This window comes from Homarus americanus, unplaced genomic scaffold (genome assembly GCF_018991925.1).
Source record: "Homarus americanus isolate GMGI-L3 unplaced genomic scaffold, GMGI_Hamer_2.0 scaffold2539, whole genome shotgun sequence".
In the NCBI taxonomy this organism is placed as follows: Eukaryota; Metazoa; Arthropoda; class Malacostraca; order Decapoda; family Nephropidae; genus Homarus; species Homarus americanus.
In genome coordinates, this window is record NW_024725489.1 from 4,106,636 (window position 1) to 4,132,433 (window position 25,798).

The following is a 25,798-nucleotide window of genomic DNA, read 5'->3' on the forward strand; positions in this document are numbered from 1 at the left end:
GGTGCCACGGGTCACAAAATATATCCGTTCTCATCATAGAATGGGCTTTAAGGATCAGTCCCCCATTATTTTATCAAAGCAAGTTCAGAATTTAGAGTATGCCATTTATACTGCAAATTTCTTTACATTGTTTTATGCAATGCCACACCACCTGAACTTTAATTGTGGAATTACTCTGCATTATGCGATTAAGTATATACATAGGATGAAAGGGTTAAGAACAGTTATCTCTAAGAACTATGACTGATAATGAACTCTTGGAATTTCAGCTTATGAGTCAGACAATAGAATCAAGTGCATCAGAGGTTTGTGATGCGGAAATTGCTGTGACAGTTGCTGGCCCTACTGAAATTAGGTCGTCACCTGATGATGGATGTGCATCCCACCCTGAAAATGCCCCAAATTCTGAATTTAGTACAAAGTTGTATTCAGATACAGAAGAAGGCAATGCAAAGGCAATCACAGGTGTAAACACAGGTCCATCTGAATCTACTTCTGTGCCAGTTGCAGCTCTCTTGAAAACTCAGGAACCAGCTGATAATGTAAGTTCATTATTGTCTGTTGAGTGGGAATTTTATGGGTCCATGGAACTATATTTCATCTTAGAGACTGTCTGAGAAAGCAGGAAGTAAATTATTGTTGCAATTTTGGATGCTGCCTTGAAGTACAGGTTGACCATCGCTTACTTAACAGTCACTGATTCTGCACCACCGCTGGTCTGGACAAGTATTCAGCCGGTGGAAATTCCCAGGCACCCTCTTCATTGTTTACTGAACCATCACTTTTGTTTTCATGTTACCAGTAAACCACGCTTCCCTCAAAACATTTTATTTTCAATTATTGCTCTTATTTAACCCAAACTTCTGTATGTCTGCAAAGAAAGGAGCAAGTAATTGGTGGCCTAAAATGCAAACATCATTCTTATCAGTATAAGAAAAGGTAAAATTGATTGATTGACTAAAATATGTCATTGCAGCCTGTGGCCATTTGACACCAAAAATGAAATTTTACCTTAAAATTATGATATAAATAACATAAAATCCTATTAAGTTTAAATATCAAACTTAAAATACTGTAATATAAAATCCTGTATTTGTTAAAATTATGAGCAGGTAAGTACCTTTATTGCAATTAAAATTTTAAAAGTCCACCATCGGATGGTGAACTTCTCTTGCTGAGCACCTTTGAGATGGAGAGAGATCCACCCTCCTGCCATGTAGGTTCATCCACAATACAGTATATGATATAAGGAAACAGAAAGAAAAGTTATTTTTGACCTCTAATTGTTCAATATAGGATTGTGGGACAATGGATGGTGATGTTCCTTGGGAATGCTCATACAGTATTGTCTGTAATCCCCTATTATCCATAAAGATAAATAGTAATCCCCCAGTTTTTGGGAATTTACTTTAATTTATTCTTTTTGCTACTGATCAGTTTGTTAGCCACTTTGGTGATCAGGCATGTCTATTAAACACTGCTGGCAAGTACTGAGCATGTACTGGCTCCAGAATTATCCTCCCCCCCCCCCTCCAAAAATGCTTTGGTAAACATTTTTTAAAAACTAAACTACAATGTTTGAATACCAGAAGGTCAATTCAAGATCCACAAACCAATAGTGTGACCCAGAACTACAAAGTACAGTAAACCCTCGAAGATCTGGACCCGGGAAATCCGGATTTCGGAAGATCCGGAAAATTTTTTGGGGGGTTCTGGGCTAAGAAGCCTCCTAGAAGTTTCCCTAAGAAGCATTCCCAGACCAGAGCAAAGAACATTTTAGGCCCGTGGGCGCTGCTTGACCCGCCAGTTGCTTGGACACAGGTGCCCGAGGAGGTGGGAAACATAAACAGTTAACAATATTTTGTGGGAATATTATTTCATTCATTCTAGTAATGATACAATGTTTCTTATTATGTTATCACAGGTAAATTCATGGTTTATATACGGTAATTTGTTTATCACTATAATAGTCCTGTATTTTTGGTGTTTCTTATATAATTTATTATTTGCCGGAAAATCTGGACGATCAGCTTTTGCAGACAGGTGGGCCCCCCTTTTAGTCTGGGTCTTCGAGGGTTCACTGTAACTATGTTTAAAGAAATCTACAATCATGGAAGAGTAATGTAGGAAGTAAAGTTTTTGACAGTTTCCTTACATATACGGTACATCAGATTTCATCATAGTAATGTAATGGAAACCACCAATGAACTACATTATTTAATACAAAAATTGCTTTAAAGAAGCAGTTTTAATTTTATTTTAAAATGTAGATGCCTCAAAACTTGAATAAGAAATCTTTTTGCTGCTAACACTGTCTTTGGTTTAATGATTTTTTAACAAGAACAGTTCATGGACATATCAAGTGATGGTTTGTTACAACCAGCATTTGATACAGAATTTTTCTAAAGTTTTGGCTTAGGTAAAAAAAGTTTCCCAACTTGTCTGACAGTACATTAATGTTCTATCTTTATTGACATCATATTTGTGTAAAATGGGATTACCTGCTGATGTGGTCATGGAAAGTAAGTTCTTTTCTCAGAAGATAATAAAAAAGAAATGAAGTTACCATTTCATCATTGACTACAAGATACATAATAGAGAAAGTGACCCTTTTTGAGAGATGACTGGGATGATCATAGAAAATTGAGAAGTAGAGGAAAACATCCTTACTACACAATTTTATTGGGTTGAGACTTATGAGACCATAATGAAACAAATGTGATGCTCCCACTCACACCTCCCTCACCCACTTATTGTCTCATGGCTTGTATAGGAACATCAAATGCTCTCGGTTCTCATGTTAATTGCTTCAAAGAATGATAACTTAAGTTAATACTGTTAGATAATCAGGCACATTTAGACATTATTATATGTTTGTAATTGTATTATGGCACATTGTAATGAAACATAGCTTGAAAGCAAGGTGGAACAACCTGACATAGGTGGGTTCTGAGTTGGAAGTCTGACTGTTGTTATCGTACTTTATGAGAAAGATCATGTGAGGTTGTCAAGACATTAAAAGGTGGATGCCTGTTGTGTACAAGAAGCTAGGGAGAAAGGAGGATCAGCAAGGTTGATAAATGGGAAGAATGACATGTTCAAATTCTTATGGATGGGTAATGATTCTGAACGAAGTGATGTAGAGATCTTGATTGTTGAAAAGTGGATGGAGAGAATGCGAGAGATCATTATTATTTTGCAGCCATTTTCCACTTGTGTGTGTGTGCTAGCTGCAATTACCTAATGGCAGTTCTCCATGTTGCAGTGTCTCTTGTCAGTTTCTTAACTACAGTAATATTATTTCTTACAACTTCTCCCCATCTCATTCCTGGCCTGCCCCGAACGCTACTCCCCTTCACACCTAGGTTCATGAACCTTTTGACCCAGTTGGCTTCATCCATTCTCCACATGCCCAGACCATCTCAATCTGCCTTGTTTTAGAATTTTAACAATACTCTCAATACCCGGTCACCCTCTTAGCTGTAAACAGGGCCTCCTGTCTTTGTGTCACATTGCACATCCACCTCATTATTCTTATTTCATTTCATTCAAGCCTGCTTATGTTATCCTCTTTGGCTGCCCATGTTTCACTTCCATACTGCATCATATTTTTCACCTCAGCCACATACATTCTTCCTTTCATATGGAGGGAAGGTCCTCATGCTGTCAGTGAAGGCAGCAACTCCCTAAACTTCCTGTAATAACTTGTAACTCTTACAACTGAACAGGCTTATGTACCCCCACCAGCACTGTTCATGTGACCTGGGTAACAACTCATTGGCACAGTCCAAGGAAATATTTCCAATGTTAAATTTCTCCAGCCTTGCTTTGGACACATACAGGACACTTGACATTAGCAACATCCTGCAGTCTACCTTCAACTACACTGTACCTCTTGTGTACCCACCTTCCACACTGATTGGAGATTTTTTTTTATTTGCTGCCAACACCTTTCTTCAGACAGTACATGGCCTTTTTTCACTTTCCATCTTGGGTCTCTCGCCCACACCACTAATTAATACAGGTACATTGTAGTTTTTGTTCTCTCCACATTCACTCTAAGACCCTTTGACTATTCCATCCTTCCATCTCTTAAATTTCTCCACTGCCTCTTTTATACTATCTGCTATCAATAAGTAACAACTCTCAGGGTAGACCAGTCTTAAAGTCCCATGACATTGCCTCCAGCACCATGATAAACAGAAGGTGGCTCAAGAAAGACCCCTGATATACCCCAACTTTCACCTCAAATTCCTCATTTTCCACTCCATTTACTCTCAAAATGCTTTTTGAGCCGTCATGTACAAAATGTCTCAAACAAGACACTCCTCGGCCCCCTATCTTTCTCCTTGCACACATTACTGCTTCATGTAGTACCTGTCAAAGGTCTTCTCTAAGTCTACAGATACGAAATACAATTTTCCCAACTTCCCTTATACAGTACTAGTATAGTTCTCTTGTAATTGTCTGACTATAGATATTGCCTCTGTAGTGCCCCTACCTGGTATCAACTCAACTTACATTTCGTTTATGCCTACTCACCTGTATAAATTTTTTTATCACTCTTTCTACAACCTTCATAACCTGACCTAGCAGCTTCAGGTCCACTAGTCATCTGGAAATAATATACTCTGTGATAGCATTAGTCAATTTGGTCATCAATGATATGCCTACATCACCTGGTGCTTTCAGCATTTCTGTAAATATTCTAGAGGTGAAAAGGGTAGATGCAAGAATTTTGTTTTTGAAGCCACTGGTGGACAAGAATTTAGTGACTTGTATCTGCAATGCCTCACAGGTTGGTCTAAGTGAGGAAGAGAATTATTAGTTGTAGGATGAGTTACTGCATGTAGTATCAGAGCTTGGTGAAATGGTAATTGTAGTACAGTACTGTACTAACCTAATGTAAATGTCCCTGTTGATCACACATGATGTTATGAAGGTGTGTGCATGGTGGGAAAGGCTTTAGAATAAGGAATACTGAAGGCAAAATACTTGAATTTTGGGATGTACTGAGTATGGTTATGTGCAATAGGTTTTTCAAGAAGAGGGCAAGTAGGCTGATCACATATGAGTCAAGTTGCACAAAACTCGTCAACTACATACCTGTCAGGAAATCAGACAGGAAACTTGTTAGGGATGTACAAGTGGTAGCAGGGGAGGTATGTGTCATACAGCACAGATTGTGTGTGTGGGTGATATTCACTGTACAGTATTGCTGAAGGAGCAGGAAAAGGAATATTAGGTGTCAAGAGTGGAAAGAGGGAGCTAGAGAGTTAGTTAGGGAAAGAGTAGACATTAAATAATGCAGTTTGGCTTACTATTGGACAGAGGGTATCATGGGTTGCGTTAGGCTTACCCACGCAACCAACTCCAAAGTTTGTTTTACTAGAGATAAGGCACCCGGCGAGCCATGACTGTGACATATATTTTCCATTAGTGGTATGTTAGCCAGCCTATAGGGGGAGGCCATTGAGACAGTGTTGTTCTGTTCATCGCCTCACGCCCCAAAAACCACATTTTAAGTAGTATCCCCTAGGCCATGGGTTAGTTAAGACGTCGTCCACCTTCTCCCTCCTGAAGGGAGCTGGACACCACACAGAGTCCTCCATTGCCACTCAGTCCTGTGGACTGTCGTCGACACGAGATTAAGTGTGTTGACCTAGGTTCGTTATCCCCGTGGAAATATCACGTGTGGAAGCCTGGTTGCGACAAAAGCAATCCAGGCTGGTCTATTGCACCTATGTGGTTAAACAAGTCACGCTTACCAGTTCTCTTTGCTGCGACAACCGTCTACAGTGACTATCAGTGATGCGAGACTATGTGTGGTAACCCAAGAGTACTTTTTTGTTGTTATTCCCCGTGGAAAGAAGTTCTTGTGTGGAAGCCTGGTTGCAACAAAAGCAATGCAGGCTGGCAGTAAATGTATCACTTGAAGAATTAAGGCTCTATTAAGTCATACTCATAGTAGAGTAATCACATGTGTTCCCAAGTTGAAAATTCTCTCTTTTTAGAAGATTAATTTTATTACAGCATGAACGTGAGTGACTCATATATCCATGCAAATTGTAAATCATTGTATGGAAGCAAAACAAATAAATGTAAGTGCAATTATCTGCCCATGTCTGTGATCCTATTTTACTATTACTAAAGGTAATGACTGATTGGTTATGACAAAGTATAACCAATAACTTAGATGGATGTTGGAAATTAATGGAACTCATTTATCAAGTATAAATCATGGAATGTCGGGTGGTGAATTGAATTTCTATGTAGATACACCATAATCTCCTGTGAGTAACCAGTGTGAAGGTATCAAACTCTACGGTAAGAAATATAAGAAACACAATATATTATAATCTTTATATAATATAATCTACACTTAGACCACTCCGACGAATAACCATAACAGAGGCAACAACATAATAAATATCTAGGGAAGGAGAAAAACTGTACATTGTATTTGTAGATATACCGTATATTACGGTTTATAAGGCGGCGGGTGCATAAGACGCCCCCCCCCAAATTTCCATTTAAAAAGTAGCTTTTGAGCTCTATTTGCTGTATAAGACCAGTACCCCAAATGTGACACTTACCCACTGACTCAGTAGTCCTTTACCAACCATCCTTGATTTTTTAAAATAAGGCCAATTCACTTCAAGTAATGTCATCAAATTATACCCGCTGGTGGAGTGTAAACACTAGTGACGTCACTGAAGCGTGGTGGGAGTGTTCCCTCGTCTCGGTGGTGTGGCTGTGTTCCGACTATTTATACAACATGTGATTCAACAGCAACCACCGTATTCTAATTGTGGTGTTTCATTAGGATTTGAGTGAAAAAGGTTACCAGTATGTACTTACTACAGACATTTATTACACACACACACACATATATATATATATATATATATATATATATATATATATATATATATATATATATATATATATATATATATATATATATATTATATATATATATATATATATATATACACTATGTACAAAAAATGAATGTTCAATGAATTATTTATGGTGCATTAGGGTACTGGCCACTTCAGACGGGCTATAAATAGCCTTGTTATCTCCCCTCCATATCACCCTGAGGGACGCGTCTTGGTAAATAACATGTTTGCTTATTTTCCATTTACTTGAAATAGATTTACCGAATTATTTGTTTATTTATTTATTTATAATATACTGTAATATATTAAACACACTGTAATTATTTTCTTTAATTTATTACCAGCTGGTGTAGTGTAAACACTAGTGACGTCACTTGAGCGTCTGTAATTAACCGTCGATAGTTTCAAGAATTAATGCACTCATTTACTGAATATTCTTTGTAAAAAAATAAAATTTAAATCAATTATTTATAGGAGATAAATATTATTATGAGTAAATATACCGATACCGGTATGCATTACTGACCACCTCCACGGCTAAAAATAACCAAATCTCGCGGTCACTTTCCCTTTCTTGTCTCCTCACTGGCAAATGGGGGGGGCGTGGGGAGGGATGTGTGATGATAGCTGTGTTTATTACAGGGGTATAAATCTCTTTTACGGTATGTTAGACAGGTTTATAATACATTTTTATTATTTTAATATACCGGTAATCTTAATTTGAATCCAGCTTGCCAAACATAAGTTTCAGTATAAAATAATTAGTGGTAAGACCTTGTGAGTGGCTTATGATGTTTTCATCACCACTCTTGACACACTAAACCACAATATTTAAGAGGTAAGAATTTTAAACTTGGTGGTTTAGACGACCCCCTAACTTTGGGCAGATTTTTTTAATGTTCAAATTTCGTCTTATAAGCCGAGATATACGGTAGAGATTGCATTTAACATGAGGTAGTGCTGTGGGGGCAATAAAGTTAGGGGTTGAGGAGTGCCTTGTTCAGGTGGTTATGGCATTGTTTGAGGGGTCGAGAACATCTGCAAGAGGAATGTAAGAAACTTGAGGTGAAAGTAGGGGTCTGTCAAAAGACTGTCTTGATCCCCCTTCTGTTTTTCATGGTGTTAAGAGGCCCTATCATGGGATTTTAGGATTGGTTGGCTTTGGGAATAATTGTATGCTGTCAACTTATTGTTGACACCAACTGTAGGAGCATCGAGGCTGCCATTATCCATGAACAACTATGTTGGACTGGCCATGTTACCCGCATGGACAACAGTAGACTGCCAAAGCAGCTTCTTTACAGTCACCTAACAAATAGTAAATGTAACGCTGGCAGGCAACTGGAAAGCTATAAGGATATTCTTAAGACAAACCTGAAAAAGTGCCAGATCGACCCCCTCACCTGGGAGATGATTACTCCACACATACGCTTGGAGGAGCACCGCTCGAGAAGGTGTCAATACTTTCTAGTTAGCCCGACTGCAAACCGAGGCAGACAAGTGCCAATGCTGGAAAGACGCTGCCACCACATCTCCCGCACTAGATGTAGCCCTCCACATGTGCAACATCTGTGAACAACCCTGCCGGTCTCGTATTGGCCTCTCTAGTCACCTCAGAGCTCACCAATGAAGGTGACATCCTTAACAACTCATATCATTGTTTCATAGCTGGATGATGGTCATACTCAATTCTGAGTGACAGGAAAGTAGTACTGTAGTACAGGTAGTAATAGTTGATAGTATTGAAGAGGTAGTTGGGAATTGAAAAAAAAATTGGAAGGGTGGAATGGTGTCAAAGGATATGAGAGTGAAAATGGCTAAAATAGTAATGATTAGTAGCATGGGTGAAGGATCTGTGGTGGAAAGTGTAAAATGGCCAGTACTGTAATATCTGTAAGAATGTTGCTGGCAGCATTCAATAAAGTGCAGCGAGTGGTAATGAATGCAGAGTTTGCTAACATTAATTGTTGTATGTGCAAGTATTCATATGTGGCTGAAAAATTTTGACTTTGGGTATACTGTATATCTTTGGATTGTGTCAATGAGTTATGTTACCTGTGAAATACAATCAGAGCTAGAGGTCGTGCCAAAGGTAGCTCAGTTACAAGAGTCAGACTTGGCTAGTAGTAGTTTAGGGAGTTGCTACCTTTATTGACAATGAGACAACCTTCCTTTTGTGTAAATGGGAAGTTGTTTGCCATTGGTGTAAGAAGTGTGATGTTGTATGTCTAAGACAGCAGATGGGCTTTGAGAATGTTTGTGAATAACTAGAACCAAACTGTTAGTCTAAACCCCTTTTTGGGAATGGATGAGAGGATCATTTTAAATTTTCTTAAACTATAGGTAATTGATATATAACTTATGTGTGTCTCTTTCAGAAGCTGCTTTCTGAAGTTACATCTAATACAAGAAATGACATTGTATTGTGTGATGATAATGTTAAGGCTGCAAAAGTTGAAATCAATCAAACCATCTCTAGTATGGGCAGCACCTCCAGCAACTGGACTGCAATTAGTGGGATTAGTCCTCTTCCAGCCAGTGATCCAGCCCACCCCTCTCGCCATCATAAACATCGACATCATCATCATCACCACCACCATCATCATGCAAAACATCACCACCATTCCTCTCATCATAGTCGTGGTCACAGTCTTTCAAGAACTGGTGACATCCTGGTAACAAGCACACCAATACATAAAAAAATATGTTTGGCAGAAAAAGTGGTTAGTGTTCAGAATTTTGTCAAATTTTTATCACAGAGTTTGAAATTAGAAAGTAGTTTGATTTGCTTTCAGTAGCCATCTTCATTTATGCTTTAAGGTTTTTTATGTTTATGTTTAGAGTAGAGGCATTGATTGATTGATTGAATGTCTATGACATTGACCATGTTGTGTCTTCTTTGAAAAGTTGTCAATCAAAAGACCCTCATCCTTCTTGCATAAACAAGATGACTTATTTCAGAGATAACTCTCGTCATCCTATGTTGCATTGGCTTCACTTGGTTAACTTCTATATTATCTTTTTCTTAAAAACATAGGTATCCTGTTTCTATAAAGAGAGAAAAAGAATGTGTAATATCAGACATTATCCTTTTTTTTTTCTCAGGATGTATCAGCTGTGACATCTACAGGAGCAGAATTTTCTCCTAAAGAATCGCGCTTTGTCTTGTCATCGGAACTGCAGTTCACAGATTCATCGACTCCTTCACAGTAAAGAATTTTGTTTTTTCTATGAGTACTGTATGTGAATATAAACTACAGTAGTTAGTTTTTCCTTACCTGACAGTTCAATTAATATTGATACAGTATATCACAAATAAATCCATATACAGTGATCCCTCGGTTAACGAGTGCCTTGGTTAACGAATTACCTTCCATAAGATTCTTCACTTCGGTTAACGAATTCCTTATGAATTTTTCCCAACATGTTTTCGCCTGCATTTGGCTGCCCACCAGCTGTAGTATTAGTTTGCCAATACAGTAATCGGTTTTAGGGCTTAAATTCCTGACCATTTTAGTAAATATCAAGACGGTTGTACTATTCAATAATTTTAGAAGTTTTATATTAATTTTTTTTGTAATTTTAACAATTATTGAACATAATTAAAGTACAGGAAACTAGTTTTTTGCGCACCAAACAGCCACTCTACACACCAAGCTTGGCGTCAGTTTGTTTACCAGTTCAGAGGAAGGAAAATCTTGTTTGAGACTCTTCAACATAAACACTTTTTTCTGTGTTTCCAGTCATATTATTGGTCATTTAGAAATATATTTTACATATTGATAATATATAGCGCAGTGCGGTGTTGATTTAAAGAAAATAATCTTGAATTACACCAAGTGAACTAAAATTTTATGGGTGAAATGGCAGCATGGGGTGACTTCTCTTCCACCCCAATGCCTTCTCTTCTCCCTTCTCCACCCTCATTTTAACTCCCATCATCATCATCAACCAGGAGCTTTCTACATGCACACCTCAAAGTAAGTGTACTTTACTGCATTTATTTTTAGTTTGTATGTAATTTTCGGTGAGCTGGAACCAATTTTCCAAAAACCCATTGAAACAATGGTTTCGGTTAAATTTTTTTTCGGTTAACGAGCAACCTTCTGGAACGAATTGTGCTCGTTAACCAAGGGACCACTGTATATGTAACAACCTTCCTGGGCTGTCGCCACTTGTAACATTCGCTTGTGAAGCACGTTACCTTATATTTTAGACATACTAAAATATACTAAAATATAGATCAAAGTTTATTGGATCTTCTGTAGTGAAATCCAGTATGTTCCTTTGTTTGTATTTATTATAAAAGGTTAATATGTACGCTTTCAAAAAGGATTATCACCGTAATTTAACCACTGTAGCTATGAGTGTTAAATGAAGATGGAGGCTATGTTAAATAGCTCTGCTAAATATGTCCTGTTGATTTGAGGTGCTGAGTGAGAATGAATATGAACCTGTCGAGGGAGAACGGAGTACTGTATATCCGACGTCCTCCCTCGAGGGAAGACAGAACCATCCACGATGGCTCTCAATAATGTCTTCCTCTAGTCAGGGTTGTCAAACTACTGCCTGCAATAGGTGGCCAGAGTGCCGGTTACTTGATGTTTAACTGGGCACCAAGTGATGCGACTTCCCGTGGGCATAACTTATCACGTGCTTTGAACATGCTACCTCATAGCTAGTGGAAAGTTACAGGAGGTGATAGTTATACAAGTCTATTGTAATTAACCCATTTATATAAATACTTCTGCCTTTAAGACGGGCTAATACACGCGAAAGAAAAATACTCGTACATTGCGAGTCTACTGTACTTCTAAATTTGACAGCTGAGCTGTTATGAACATGGGAGTTTTTTATGTCCAAAAGAACATAAGAATGGAGGACACTGCAGTGGGCCATACTGGGCATTTCCATTTATATCCATCCAAGATCCAACCTGTGTTTAGAGCTGCTCTTCACGGCACATTTCTTCACTTATGAAATGTCCATGACTTAGACCATAAAAAAAAAATACCCTTAAAACTTACCTGAACGTGGCATTTGGGGTCTGAAGAGGCCATCCTTTCTACAACCTACAACTGCAGCTGTGAGTTTGAAACTTGTGACGTCATTGAAAATGGCTGTCCTGTTTCCAGAGAAATAAAGTTATCTCGACTATTATAGCAGGACTTTAAACTTATATTACAAATTACTGTATATATACCGTATCACTCTACGAACGTGGCAGTGCATTTCTTGTGTTTGCCCAGAACCGTCAACTTGTCCATTGCAGTGGCTGCTTATGCAACACTCCCTTTGGTCTCTAATGCAGGAAATTTCATGGTATTCGATGTTGTATGGTCTGACTTGGTGGTTATAATCTAAGGTACAATAACTGTAAGGACTGAAAGTGCACAGGCAGGAGGGTGTAGAGAGTGGATGCATTTTGAATATTTACAGTACCTGCTATCTGATTATTCAATTTATATGACAAATTATGGTAAACTATCAAAGGAAGAGGCAATTGGGAATAGCTAACTGAGCAATATACCTGTACATGTGATAACTGATAAGTAGGTAATAGGACAATGAAAGAATCAAGAATCGAAGTGAATACTTGTACTTGTATTGACAAATTGTAATCATAGGCTAAGGCTATGATCAAATTTCCGATCAGTTCGTTGTAATCATAAATTTTATGTATATACGTATTGTATTTCTGTATATAGTAGGATCACCACTTTTGCAATACTGTACACTTGTTTTGCAGTCGTGGAAAAATCCCAGGTCATTCTTTTTCATGGAATTGCTCACCAACACTTTCGCGTCAGTTAAACCGAAATATGGCCGTGCGCATTTTGGCTGTGACACTCAAACCATCGTCTTTCCTCATCTGAACCTCTTAATAGCCATCTACAGTGCACGAGTGAATGCCCGCCATCCATCTCTCACCACAAGGTTTCTAAAACGAGAACCAGCAGCTGCCTTACGAGACATGAATATGGATGAAGCAGATGACAGGACAGTGGATGAGGTGTTACAGACTGAAGACTTGGACTTTGAAGGCTATGGGAATGTGTTGCACGATACATTAGTTGGTGGTGGTGGGGGGGGGGGGGGGGGGGGGCAGGAGGCCAATAATGACAGTTCCCTGCCTTAGATTACAGAAGCTATTCAACGATTGTGCCAAGGTTGGTACTCTACTATACAGTACTCTGTATCACTTGTACTTGTTATATGAGTTTGGCTGAATAAATGGTTGTAATTTTTAGTGGTGGTTATAGGGGGTTATCGAGGTGATAAAGTGGCAGAACCGGTACTAATCGACCCTTTAACATGTACACATTGTGCACCACTATCACAGTTTTCAGTTTCGAGGCTCGAGTTAGGCCCAAAAGTGGCGATCCTACTGAACAGAATATTTCACTGATATTGTAAGTGAGATCAAATCAGAAGTTTTCAGTGAATGCATCATGCATCATATTTTTCCTCTTGTCATTGCCAATGTAGAACACCCTTTGTATTGTATTTAACCAAATATACCTTTTGTGTGATTGTTCCTATTATGTAATTGGTTACAATTACTGTGCTATATATGTGTATTAACTGATTTTTAATTGGTAGGGGTGTGCAGGACGACTCCGTAGTACTGTAAGAATAATGTAGCAACATGGCCAGACGGTGGGAGTTTCTACCGACACTCCCGATGCAGACTTACCAGTCAGAGTCAGAACATCATTGTGAATGTTTACCAGTACTAAAGACCTGAGTGATCTTGTAACACCACTACTGAAATAGAAGAGCAGGCAGGAACTGCAACTCAAGTATCTTTGTGCAAATGATTAAGGCTGTGAAGAGTCAATTTCCTGATAGCTTAGTACACTCATAAGGTTCATTAGCAAAACCTTCAGCTGTGATGGGCTGACTCAACGAGTTCGACAAGGAATATGTGAGAAGAGAGCTTCTCTCATTTTGTAAAAGGGAGGAGCTACTTACACTTCTGGGTTGCTGCAGATGGTCAAGGAGCCTCCTGTGAGTATCACTGGATCACAAAGTTTCTATTAAGTTGTTAAGCTAATGGGGTTCAAGCTTAGAAAAGTTCAAAGAAGCAGAGCGATTCTGATGGGGAGAGAAGATATTATTGCTGCAAGAAAAAGTACCTCGAGAAATTAAAAGCATCAGAGAAGGTTCCAATCCCACTCCCATAGGTATACCTGTACCTGGATGAAACTTAAGTCAATCAAAATCAATGTGTGGAGTGTTGTTGGACTGTTGAGGATGGATCAGTTGGGCCCAAACTGAAGTCAGGAAGAGCTAGGTTCAGCTTAGTCCACTCTGGAGGTGAACATGGATTTATACCTGGAACTTTGCTGATATTCAGATCCAAAAAATAGTGTCAAGAATGATTATCTTGACTTCATGGATGATGAATGATTCAAGATCTGGGCTAGACAGCAATTACTCCCAACTTCTAAGAAGGATCACTTATCATCATGGATAGTGCACCATATCACTCCAAGTTTCTTAACAAGTTGCCAACAAGCAACATTTAAAAAGTGTCAAATAATTCAGTGGTTCAAATCCAACAATGTCATGTGATCCTTCCTACACAAAGGCAGAACTAATGCAAACAAAACACATAAATTTTTTTGATGAACTAGACCACAAAGCAATAAATCACGAACACAAAGTGCTCAGACTGCCACATTGTCATTGTGTGTTCAATCCCACTAAACTCATTTGGGCCCAAGTAAAGACTGAGGCAAAAAGATGGAACTTTTATGCCAGTCAATCATTGAAGAGTGTTGAAGAAATCATGAAAGAAGCAACCCAACAAGTAGCCCCAGAACAGTGGCAAAACTGTATAAATCAAATTTTGAGATTTGAGGAGGTTTATCAAGCCAAAGATACAGCACTTGAGCACTTGTTTGAAAATTTTGCCATTAACCTCAACTCTCAAAAGTAATGAGGAAAGATGTTGAACTAGTGATGGAAGGATAGCTGTGTGTGTGTGTACATATGTATTATTATTTATATGAAATTGAAATTCTATTTATGATGTACAGTACAATAAAAATAATGTCTTGGTCTAATTACTGTCAAAATTTACATGGTACCGGTAGTTTATTTCATCATGAGTAAAAGTAAATGGATTTTGTTCTTTCTAGTAGTTATACACAAGTTGCACCTCACTTGTATGAGTTGAAGTGGTGTGAGGTTTATAGATTTGTTTTTTTATATTTAATAATTAATGTAAATTAATTAAATTTTTCTAGGAGTACAACTTCTGAAGTAGAGGCACCGATACTAGGAAGTCAAGAAGGGTCAAGTCAACCAATGAGGTCATCACACTCAGGTAGTGATAAGGAAAATATTGACCCTTGCTGTGCACTTGGCTCTCAAAAGTCTCTTCATGGTAACCCAACTCTTTCTTGTCATACAGTAATTTGCTAGATTACACTTTATTAGTAATAAAAGATAATGAAGATATATTTTCTGCACATTTAAATTTATTATTTAAGAATTTTAAAAATTCTTCCCATGACAATATTAGTTTTCTTTTCCTTAGGGTTTTTCTTTTTCTTTTCTTTTTAGTTTGTGGAGTAGCATGTAGAGTAGTGATGTATTATCATAAAGTTGGTATAGGAACAAATGTTGTTATGGCCAGCTCCTCACCTGCCAGAGGTCTCCAGGGAAAACACTACAGATGTTAAGTTCCCAACCAGTGACCTCTGGTGTGAAAATAAAGGGGAAAAAAAAGATAAAGAACGAGCACAGGGACTTTGGGATAAAATATAGAAGTGAATACAATTTCTATGAAGTCGTACAAAATTTTATGGACTGTAGCATTGTCAGTTTCTACTCAAGAGTGAAATGCTAGGGGAAGAAAAACTTGCAAGAGAAACAATGTCACTAGAGGCAAGGCAGCACCATGTAGGACCAAAAATGACTAAATAATGTTAAACACAGGGAAAGCTACCACATGCAGATTAACAGATGTACCAAAATCCAGGCACCAGTAAAAAGTGAGCCAAGATCCTTGGAACAGCTACCATATGTTGGGGTATCCCCCAAAACTTCAATTACATTATAATTGCAGTTACTATACTTTTTATTTTAATAAAATGGTATGTCCTAAATGAGTAATTTCTATAATTTCATTCTTGCAAGGTCCATGATTGTCTTTAAAAGATCTTTTATTACTTACAAGGGAGGCAACTTTTCAAAAACATATCTGTTACACCTGATCATTGATTGTAAGGAAGTGACCCCAAGATAGGCTCTGCTTGGAGTGAAAAAATTTCTGCAATGTAGAAGACACGTTCAGAAGGAGCAGATGTAGCAATACATCCCACCATCTCCCTGCAAGACTCTTCAGTGAGAGAAGAGTTGAGGGTGCTTACTTCCAGTAGAGTAGCGGATCACTTGAGAATGGCACAGTCCCTTCTTTAACATATTGCTGCAGCATCAAACCCACAATGATGATCCCTGCTCTCCAGCTTTTTTATTTCATGGAGAAAAGCCTGGTTCTCTTTGACTAAGTTGATCTTGTTGGTAACAGAGACCCTTTTTCATTGTATCCATCACTGTTGACCAATCCTGAATAGCCGCCATTTGGTAAATCATGGCAGAGATCACGTCCGAAGAGTATCATCATTACTCTTTATTTCTAACCTAACCCAACCTAATATACTTGGGTGTCATGTTCAGTCGTGAAATGATATGCTAGGGATGCAAACTCTTATCACTGAATAGCAATGGAGGAGTGAAGGTGGGCACTGTGTTAAAAAGCTATTGCTTATACCATATTTTAACCGGTGACTAAAGCCATAGAAATAGCTATTTCCATGTATTAATTCGACCTTATTAAGAATATAGACATTCATGTCTATGTTATATATATCAATAAGGCACACATACATAATGTAGAAGCCCCACACAATGAAACTCAGATTTTACCATATTTATCACAGGTTAGTCAGCCAATGCAGCTGCCTAGGAGTACAGTACTGCAGGCCCTAGTAGACACTTGTCAACTACCTGTTGTACACATGGTAAAACAAAAAATGTTTCTTCCCAGAAGGGTCCAATGAATTTAAAAATTATCAATATGGCTCGTGTGTCTGTAGGATTGTGAAAATCCTTTGTCCATGGTGTCCTGTTGTTTCACACAAAGTAAGGATAGATACTTTTTCAACTGTGTATACCTGCTTACATCTGTTATATATTAACAAATTCCCTCATATTTGTTATGAAAATATATATATATATATATATATATATATATATATATATATATATATATATATATATATATATATATATATATATATATATATATATATATATATATATATATATATATATATATATATACAGTATAAGACCATAATATATTCATTCATGGATCATGTGCCACATCTAGTGGCAACAGTGGCCAGCTGATGGAGGTGACAGTATCCACCTAATGATGTACAGTATAGGCTGCATAAATTCACTCATTTTATTTTCCAGATACACAAAATATTCATTATCTTTTACAGTATTTTTTTTTCTCATTCATTCACTAATTCAGTGTACTGTATATGTATTGATTTCAAAAAGCATTTAACATAACTGTAGTTAAAGAAATGGTAAAAAAAAATGGTCACAAGCATAGAGTGGATAGCTATAGGGTTGTGTTTGTTTGTACTAGCTGCTTCAGTGGCCAGTACCAGATGGTAGCAGCAACCTGACCACCACGGTGATTTGAATTGGGAATATGCATTAATTTCCATCCCGTGTTTGAAAATTGGTATACATGATTTAATGAACCAATGACACTTTTATCATGAATTGCAATAGCATTTCATCTCTTAATTACAATTACTTTATTGGTAAAGTTGTCAAATACAATTACAAAAAATGTTGTATTTAATTGCTTTTCAATTAAATTACAAATATAATTACTGTACTCCAACCAGGTGAGGCACCCTTGAAATGATAAAATAATAATAACTATGAGAGATTGGTGAAAAACTGCATTGCAGGTCTCCCTGAATTTGGGATTACTGCCAGGAAGAAGGGTGGAGATGGTATAATTGTTGAAAGGGGAGAGTGGAGCTTGAGGAAGGATATTAATGTTACAGGCAGGAGGAGATGGAAGAAAAATTGGTGTAGGAGTAATTATGTTTAGGGAAATAAACAAGGAAGTATACAGAGTAGAGAAGTAATTGCAGTTGGGACATTAATCAGAGAACAGTTGTATAAGACTTGGAAGGAGCTTGTTAACAGGAGTACCTGGAGGCCAATCCCAGGGTCCATTATGAGGTTTACAAGGCTAAGAAGCATGAGTAGGAGTCATTTGTGGATATGCTGAATAATACAGATGCTAGATGTGAGGTGTACAGAATAATAAGGCAAACATTGGGAAACAAATTACAGTAGAAGTCCAAAAATCCGGACTGCTTGGGGATTGGGTCGGTCTGGATTTTTGGATTTTCCGGATTCTCAGGCAGTACTTTTAAAATTCAAATTTAAGGAGGAATAAAGAAGAGATGAACAGGTACATTTTGATAGTTTATTCATTAGCAAATATAGCATGCTTCATTTATCAAAATGAGCAGTTTTAAAGAAAAAGCTGTGAATTCTAGAATTTTTTTCTTTGCCTTTTTTTATATCATAAATTGTAGACTTTCCAATGTCGTATGTTTCCATTAGAACAGTATTGCTCACACCACGTTCTAGTTTCTTAATTATTTCAAGTTTGTCACTCAATTTCAACGTGTTCTTCTTTCTCTTCACACAACGAAGTTTATCTACTTTAGGAGCCATTATTATGGGCTTGTACAGTATACTCTGTAAATGGAAAGGGTTGGACTCAAAATTACATATGTTGTCACAGTTTGATTGCTCGTTTTAAAGTGGCGACCACGTGGTCGCTTGTTGTCGCTGTGCAGCTGTGGCGCTCACGCATGCGCACATACACACAAAAGCCCACTAAAAAAAAAGTTTGAATTTTCGAAAAGTCCGGATTCTCGGGTGGTCCGGGTTTCTGGCATCTGGATTTTTGGACTTTTACTGCATGTAAGTGAGCAGTGTGTGAGAAATGACTGATAATGTGATTGCTGATGATGAGGAAATCATATAGGCACAGAAAATTTACTTTGATCATCTGATGAGTGAGGAGTTTGAATGGGACAGGGGCAGCCTAGGAACAGGATAGCCTGTGCAGGAACCATGCATGAGGATTGAAAGAGAAGGGATGAAGAAAGTCATTTACAAAATGAAGAACGGAAAGACTGCTGGTAGTTGTGGAATAGTTGAAGAAGTGCATATAATCTAATGATTCGATATTGATCAAACTTGTATTGCTACTGTATAGGAGTATGTATTACATCTTGACACCTCAATTTCCACACATTACTTTGGATTCCTCCATTCCAAATACAGTATCTTGTTTGCCTTCATTGTTTTCCTCTTTGATTTGACTTCTAATTACACTAGCTATCCTATAGTTGGCACTTGCAGAGTTCTTTTTATGTTATATCTTAAATATGTTTTACTTGAAAGGAATAAAGAATGCCAATACTTGGTATGATTTCATTTGTAATGAATGCATTTTTAATGCACTTTCAGTTATGAAATTATTTTGCAGGGAAAAGACCACGAACAGCCTCTCAGACTGAGTCAGACAACGTTAAAAGAGAAAGAGGAGAGGTTGTAAGCTTAACACAGGTGAGGTTTTCTGCTAATACAGTAAGTGGAACTGATTTGACTGATATAGCTAAATAGCTAATTTCCAAGGGTTACCTTTCCTTGGCTATCCAATAAAGAATGTAATTTTGTCACAACATTATGTCATTAGGCTGTAGATAAGTAATTCCTACCAAAAAAAAAAAAGTCAAATTATGGGGTTCTGTCATAGTAGTAAGAGTTTTTTTGTTTTTTTAATTTTTTTATTTTTGTGTGTGTGTATATGTGTGTATGCAAAGCCAATTTAAAGTTCATAGCAAATTGACAAAAAACCAGACCAACTGCCTGAATGGCTAGTAAGCTGTTAATTGGGGAAATAATTAAAAAAATTAAAATCAAATGGGTTTTTACAGTATTACTATTAGGGGCATCAATGAAGGCCCTGCTGACTGCTGTGGTTTGCTGGAATTGAAGATGAAGGAAAATCAGGTTCTTATGAGTGGGGCTCTGTCATTTTGGACTACACTGAAGAAACTGGGTATTGAGAGTATTAGTGAGGTTATGCACAGAGTTTGAATTAAATGGTTTGGACATGTAGAGAGAATGGAGGAGACTAGTTGAGTCAAGTGATGTACAAATTTGAATATAGAAGAAAGGGGAGCTTAGGGGTAACCCAAATATGACATGGGGAGAGGTTGTAAGAGAGATTGTAAACGTTGTTTGTTTTGAAAGACTGCAACGTGTTGAGGTTTCCGACTTTGGTCAGGAGTACCAGTGGGTTAAAGTGAAGGGGAAAAATACGCGAGGAGTTGGAGGAGGTGAGAAAGGCTACAGGCAAGCTGAAGAGTGGAAAGGCATCAGTAGTAGATGTAATTACTATGGAAATGTTAGGGGATATGGAAATACACTGCCCACTCGCTTTACACCGAGGTTGTATTCCCCCAAAACACCGGGTAGAGCGAACCCATCATAACATGGGGAGATAAGGGATGTGTCAGGTTGACCAAAAGTACCAAACTAATTTCAGAGTATGATAGTCCTCCTGTATACTGTGAAGGTAAATGTTACTACAAATTTTCTTTTTCTTATCTCTGAAATTTTTAACCATCCTCCTCTTAAATTTTTCTTACTTGTACTAGATTTGTATATCCACTCGTCATACTTTATGCAGTATTTAGTCAGGGTGGCATTGAAGCACTTTTGATTAACTCTGATAAATCTGCCAAATGTTTAATATAAAATCACAACTTAGAGCATTTATCAGTTCTTTCATTTTGTCTTTCTTTAAAGGAAGGGGTTACCAGTACAGGTATAGCAGCTAGTGGGCATCATGCAAAAAAGGCCAAGTGTACCAAAAGTGCATCTTTTGGTAGACCACTTACAAAAAAGGAAGCAGAAGTTCTATTAGCAACTCAGGTATTTGTTGTAAACTCTCAAGATTTTCTTTACACACACACACACACACACACACACACACACACACACACACACACAGATACAGATACAAACAAAGAGTTGGTGAATGAGCAAGCATAAACAAACACAGAAATTATGATAAACTTCAATTCTCTCCCTGGGACAACTGAAAAATTTGCAGGCTTGTAGACTTAGCCTGGTCACTGGCTAGTAAGGTTGACTAAGATTTTACCACCCCTGAAACTTCCAATTGGTTTATTGGTATTAACTGTCTCATTCAAAAAATCGTGTAAGAGAAGCTTATCCTCTCAATGCAAGGACAAAGGGATAAGCAAAGTACTCGAGCAGAGTTGTCTAACCTTGTATTAGTTTGTGCACCCGAGACTAAATTTACCCCACCCCAAATATATAGACATGACTCGGGCTAGGGATGACTCGGGTTACGGATGCTCTCCCATAAATCCTATTTAAAATCAGCCCCAAGTAATTCCCGGGCCAAGTGAAGATATTTCCAACCATACCATCTGTTCTGTTATGGTTATTTTGTAACTCATTATTTAATTACATGCACACTGATTCTTACATATAGAAAGTGACAAATAAAAGATACCAGTACCGTAATTATCATAAGGAACAAAATATTTTTAACTCAAATTTTTGGGGAAATGTCATAGCGTGGATAGAAGACTTTCTACATGACCGCAAGCAGTGTGTGGTGATTAATGGCACGAAATCGTCATCTGTACCTGTCACAAGTGGGGTACCACAGGGCAGTGTATTGGGCTCGCTGTTGTTTGTTTGTTTCATAAATGACATGCCTGACGTTGTACACTCCTCCATACAAATGTTTGCCGATGACGCCAAGTTATTTCGGGAAATTAAGAACCAAGCGGACTGTGAAGAGCTGCAGAGGGACCTCTGTGGGCTTCAGGAATGGTCGAAGAAATGGCTGCTGAGATTCAATGTCACGAAGTGTAAGAGGATGCACCTGGGGCATACCAACGGTAAGGAGGCGTATCATATGTCCCAACAGGATGAAGAAACTGCGCTAGTTGAGACTGAATGTGAGAAGGACCTAGGTGTGTATGTTGACAATGAGCTGAAATTCTTGGGCCATTGCAAAAAGAAGGTAAACCAGGCAAATAAATTATTGGGTTTTATAAGAAGGTAATTCAGATATCTAGACGGTCCGTCCCTCGTAACGATCTTCAAGAGTAAAGTGCTTCCTCATCTGTAGTACTGTCACCCCGTCTGGTCCCCGAGATATGCTAGGGACTGTCAGTTGGTTGAAAATGTTCAAAGGAGGGCCACCAGACTGGTGCCTGCACTGCGGCACCTCAGCTACCCTGAGAGATTGGAGCGCCTGAACTTGTCTAGCTTATATTACAGACGGGCAAGGGGTGACCTAGTTGAGGTGTATAAGCATCTCAGGGGGCACTACTCAGTCGAGTGTCCTTATTTGGAGCTGGCGGACGCTCGCCCCACAAGGGGTCACAACTCAAGATTGAAGAAGCCGCAAGTCCAGAAAACTGTGAGGGCAAACTTTTTTGGAGTGAGGGTTGTAAACTCTTGGAACAATCTACCAGAGTGTTGTGACGGCACCGAGTGTGAGCTCTTTCAAGACAAGACTTGACCAACACTGGAGCAGGTTCAGGTACATTTAGGAGCCGGTGCATGCCCTGTACTTGCCAATGGAGAGCCATGACACATCGCAGAAGGTGTTCTCCAGCCCCACCAACAAAGACTTTCAGAAGTGAGAGGAGGGGATTCAGCACTGCATTGAGGCCTTTGAAGAATATTTTAAGGGTGACTAAAGTTTCACTGTAATATCTTGAAAATAAAGATTTTATGAAGCCAGTCTGGGAACTTTTGGATCACACCTCGTATGCTGGGCTCAGAAACCGAAAAGCATTGCTTGGAAAATAACCAGAAGCAAGATTTTGCTATGGTTTTGGTTAGGTCAGGTTAGTTTGGATTGGGTTAAGTTAGGGTAAAATCTTTATTTTGAAGAGAAATTTAAAATATTTGCTTTAGGAATTACAAATGTTAATGTACATTTTGGAGTTTCAGGTAAATTTCATGGATGAAGTGTGGGATCACTTACCATCTCCACGTCACTCCTCTTCAGTTGATGAATGTTTGTTTCGAAGCATGTCTCTAGGTTGGTAATACAAAATGTGTTTGTTTGTTTAATGGGTCATTTCTTCTGTTTAAGGTATGTTGACCTGTATGAAATCAGATTGAAGTACTGTACTGATAGTACCATAAAAGTTATCAGTAATCACTTATCCAGTTATCAGTCATTTTACCATTTGCAGTTAGACAATAGTAGTGTCTTTATAGTTTGGACCTTTTATTCCTCAGAACCTTTGTTAGTTGAAGTTGAATTATTTTTTTACTAGATTGTGCATATTTACACCTTAGACACCCTTAAGTGGCGGTACTAACACCTGAGCCCCAGTCAAGTTTGGCAGTGTTGTGTTAGGTATCATAATCCATTAATGATTTTAAAAGAAGTAATTAAGGGATAAAGCTGTTGTAAACTAATTTCCTATTTTCTATGTACATTATACTAGGTGAACTTCAGATATCTGGGAGTAACAGAAAATTTATACCTTTGAAAAATAGTACAGGTTATTACAATATCTGGGAGTAACAGAAAATTTATACCTTTGAAAAATAGTACAGGTTATTACAAAATAAATAAACTTGGTTCAGATCATAGGGGAAAAGACTTAATAATAATTCAGAATAAAGATGGTTCAGGTAATGACAGATACTGTATCAGTGAAAACCTGATGATTAGTTAACTGAATATAGTTTACAAAACACTACTAAAGAGAGCAGCAAAACAATTACTGAAATAGATGTGGCAGCCATATTATGCACAGACATTGGTCAGGTCTAAAGCCCATTACCAAAGCAGGAACAGAATTGAGATATTCTAACAGAAAGCTATGATGGATGTTATCCCTGTTGTGGTTAAACCATTATACACGAGGGATGAAAAGGCACTATAAAAAACTCCATGTATGGAACATCGTGCCACAGCAGGTGGTCATGCCACTGCCTTTCATGGTATGACAGGACAAGCATTAGACATATCAATATGTAGTTTATAATTATTGAACAGGTAGTACCAGCTCAGTACCAACTAGTCAGCAACTGGCAGGAAGGTCTTTACAAATAGGTCTTATAATAGTATAAGTAAATTCTGGACAATATATTATATTGTCCAGAATTTCCTAAAGTAATCGAATCACAATGTGGTTGTACGTACAGTAATTGTCAGCAGTAATGATGCAAAGATGTGGAGGATTTAACACAAAGATGATTTCATGTGAAAGAAAGGCCCCAGCAGGAAAATTTCTCATGGGTGCACTTATTCTTTCTCTCACATGCACATTTATTTATGTTCTCAAGTGGCTTGTGTTTTAGTCATTAATAATCATTTTTCTGCCTTCCAGATCCTCAACTGTCCATTACACTTGAATAAAGAAATTTTCATCTGCAAATATATACACAGTACTGTATATATATATACTGTATATATATATATATACTGTATATATATATATATATATATATATATATATATATATATATATATATATATATATATATATAATATATATATATATACTGTATAAGAATTATTTGCAGCTTCCAAGATTTTTTTCTTATAATTCCTTTGTACAGTGATATAAAACTGGAGAACTGATTTCTTGATTTTCTTGCTTTTTGGTTAATTTTCAACTCCTAATAGGACAATTGTATATTCATATAAATGTACAATTATATTTATTTTGAGAATCTTGATACTGGATTTATATTTTACTTACTGTATTGTATATGGAATTCATGGGAGATTTTTGTGCAAATAATGATGGAACACAATAGAGTACTGTATATATATTCTTTTTCTTTTTTCTTTCTTCATTTGATTTTCAAATTTTATTTAGCAATTGTTTTATATTTTCCCAAAAGGACAAAAAGGAATACAATTATATTATGTCATTCTTGAATACCTCAGTCAGTTGTAATTCTTTTGTCTTGATTCTTTATTATCCAAAATTTTGCTTTCCACCTTTATACTGTAACTAGTTCTTCTTACACAACTATTTTTTATTTTATTTTTTTGCAATATTGTATTTAAAATCATACATAATACACAAAGTAAATCAGGACTATATTTGTTATCAGTAATGTAATTATAATTGATGGTATGCAGTGAGAATGTTTAAAGAAAGTTATGTGAAGGCTTTATGCAGTATATATGTACCTCATACATTATCAGCTTCAATTCTCTTTTGAGAGATTTCCTTTATACCTGAGTAAGTCTTGTTTTAAGGAGGCAAATGAGAATAGATAAGCTTATCTGACAGCAATATTTTGAATGGGGAAGAAGCATAAGCTGGTTTGTTTTACTACTAATTAGTAAGAGTGAGGAAGGCAAGTGGATTCTGAAGATTGATGAAGAAATCAGGATGAAAAGACATTGAAGTACGATAATCCCTGGCTAATATGTGGTTTTAAATTATTAGAAGCACCACATAGTACTTAATTTTTGAACATTTTATTATTAACGAATTGTCAAAACTTTATCTAATTTACTGTTTAGATATCAAATCTTTGTTAAACTATTATTTTCTCTCATCTTATTTCATTATACGAGTTTCATAATGTCAATTTTTGGTACTGTCATCATCATACAGTATTTATGAATTTTTAAAGATGCACAAAAAAGTAATTATACATTGACAGCAAGTATGGTACATGTTACTAAATTGTGAGATGGAGATACTGTATTTACAAAATTTGGT

At 37.3% G+C, this 25,798-nt stretch overlaps 1 protein-coding gene across 3 annotated transcripts in view; it reads left to right on the forward strand.

Moving 5' to 3' along the window:
• Positions 1-24,502, forward strand: part of LOC121865019 (probable serine/threonine-protein kinase DDB_G0282963) — a 46,485-nt gene extending 21,983 nt beyond the window's left edge. Inside the window, exons 8-15 of one of the 3 annotated variants that reach the window (XM_042364311.1) lie at positions 270-542; positions 9,284-9,628; positions 10,011-10,114; positions 15,161-15,300; positions 19,522-19,601; positions 20,850-20,975; positions 23,046-23,136; positions 24,443-24,502. In XM_042364311.1, the coding sequence (XP_042220245.1) occupies positions 270-542; positions 9,284-9,628; positions 10,011-10,114; positions 15,161-15,300; positions 19,522-19,601; positions 20,850-20,975; positions 23,046-23,136; positions 24,443-24,471 (1,188 nt within the window). In that variant the 3' untranslated portion in view covers positions 24,472-24,502. The remainder of the gene's footprint in view (positions 1-269; positions 543-9,283; positions 9,629-10,010; positions 10,115-15,160; positions 15,301-19,521; positions 19,602-20,849; positions 20,976-23,045; positions 23,137-24,442) is intronic. The other 2 variants (XM_042364312.1, XM_042364313.1) reach the window with 2 other exon arrangements.
• Positions 24,503-25,798: the final 1,296 nt, after the last annotated feature.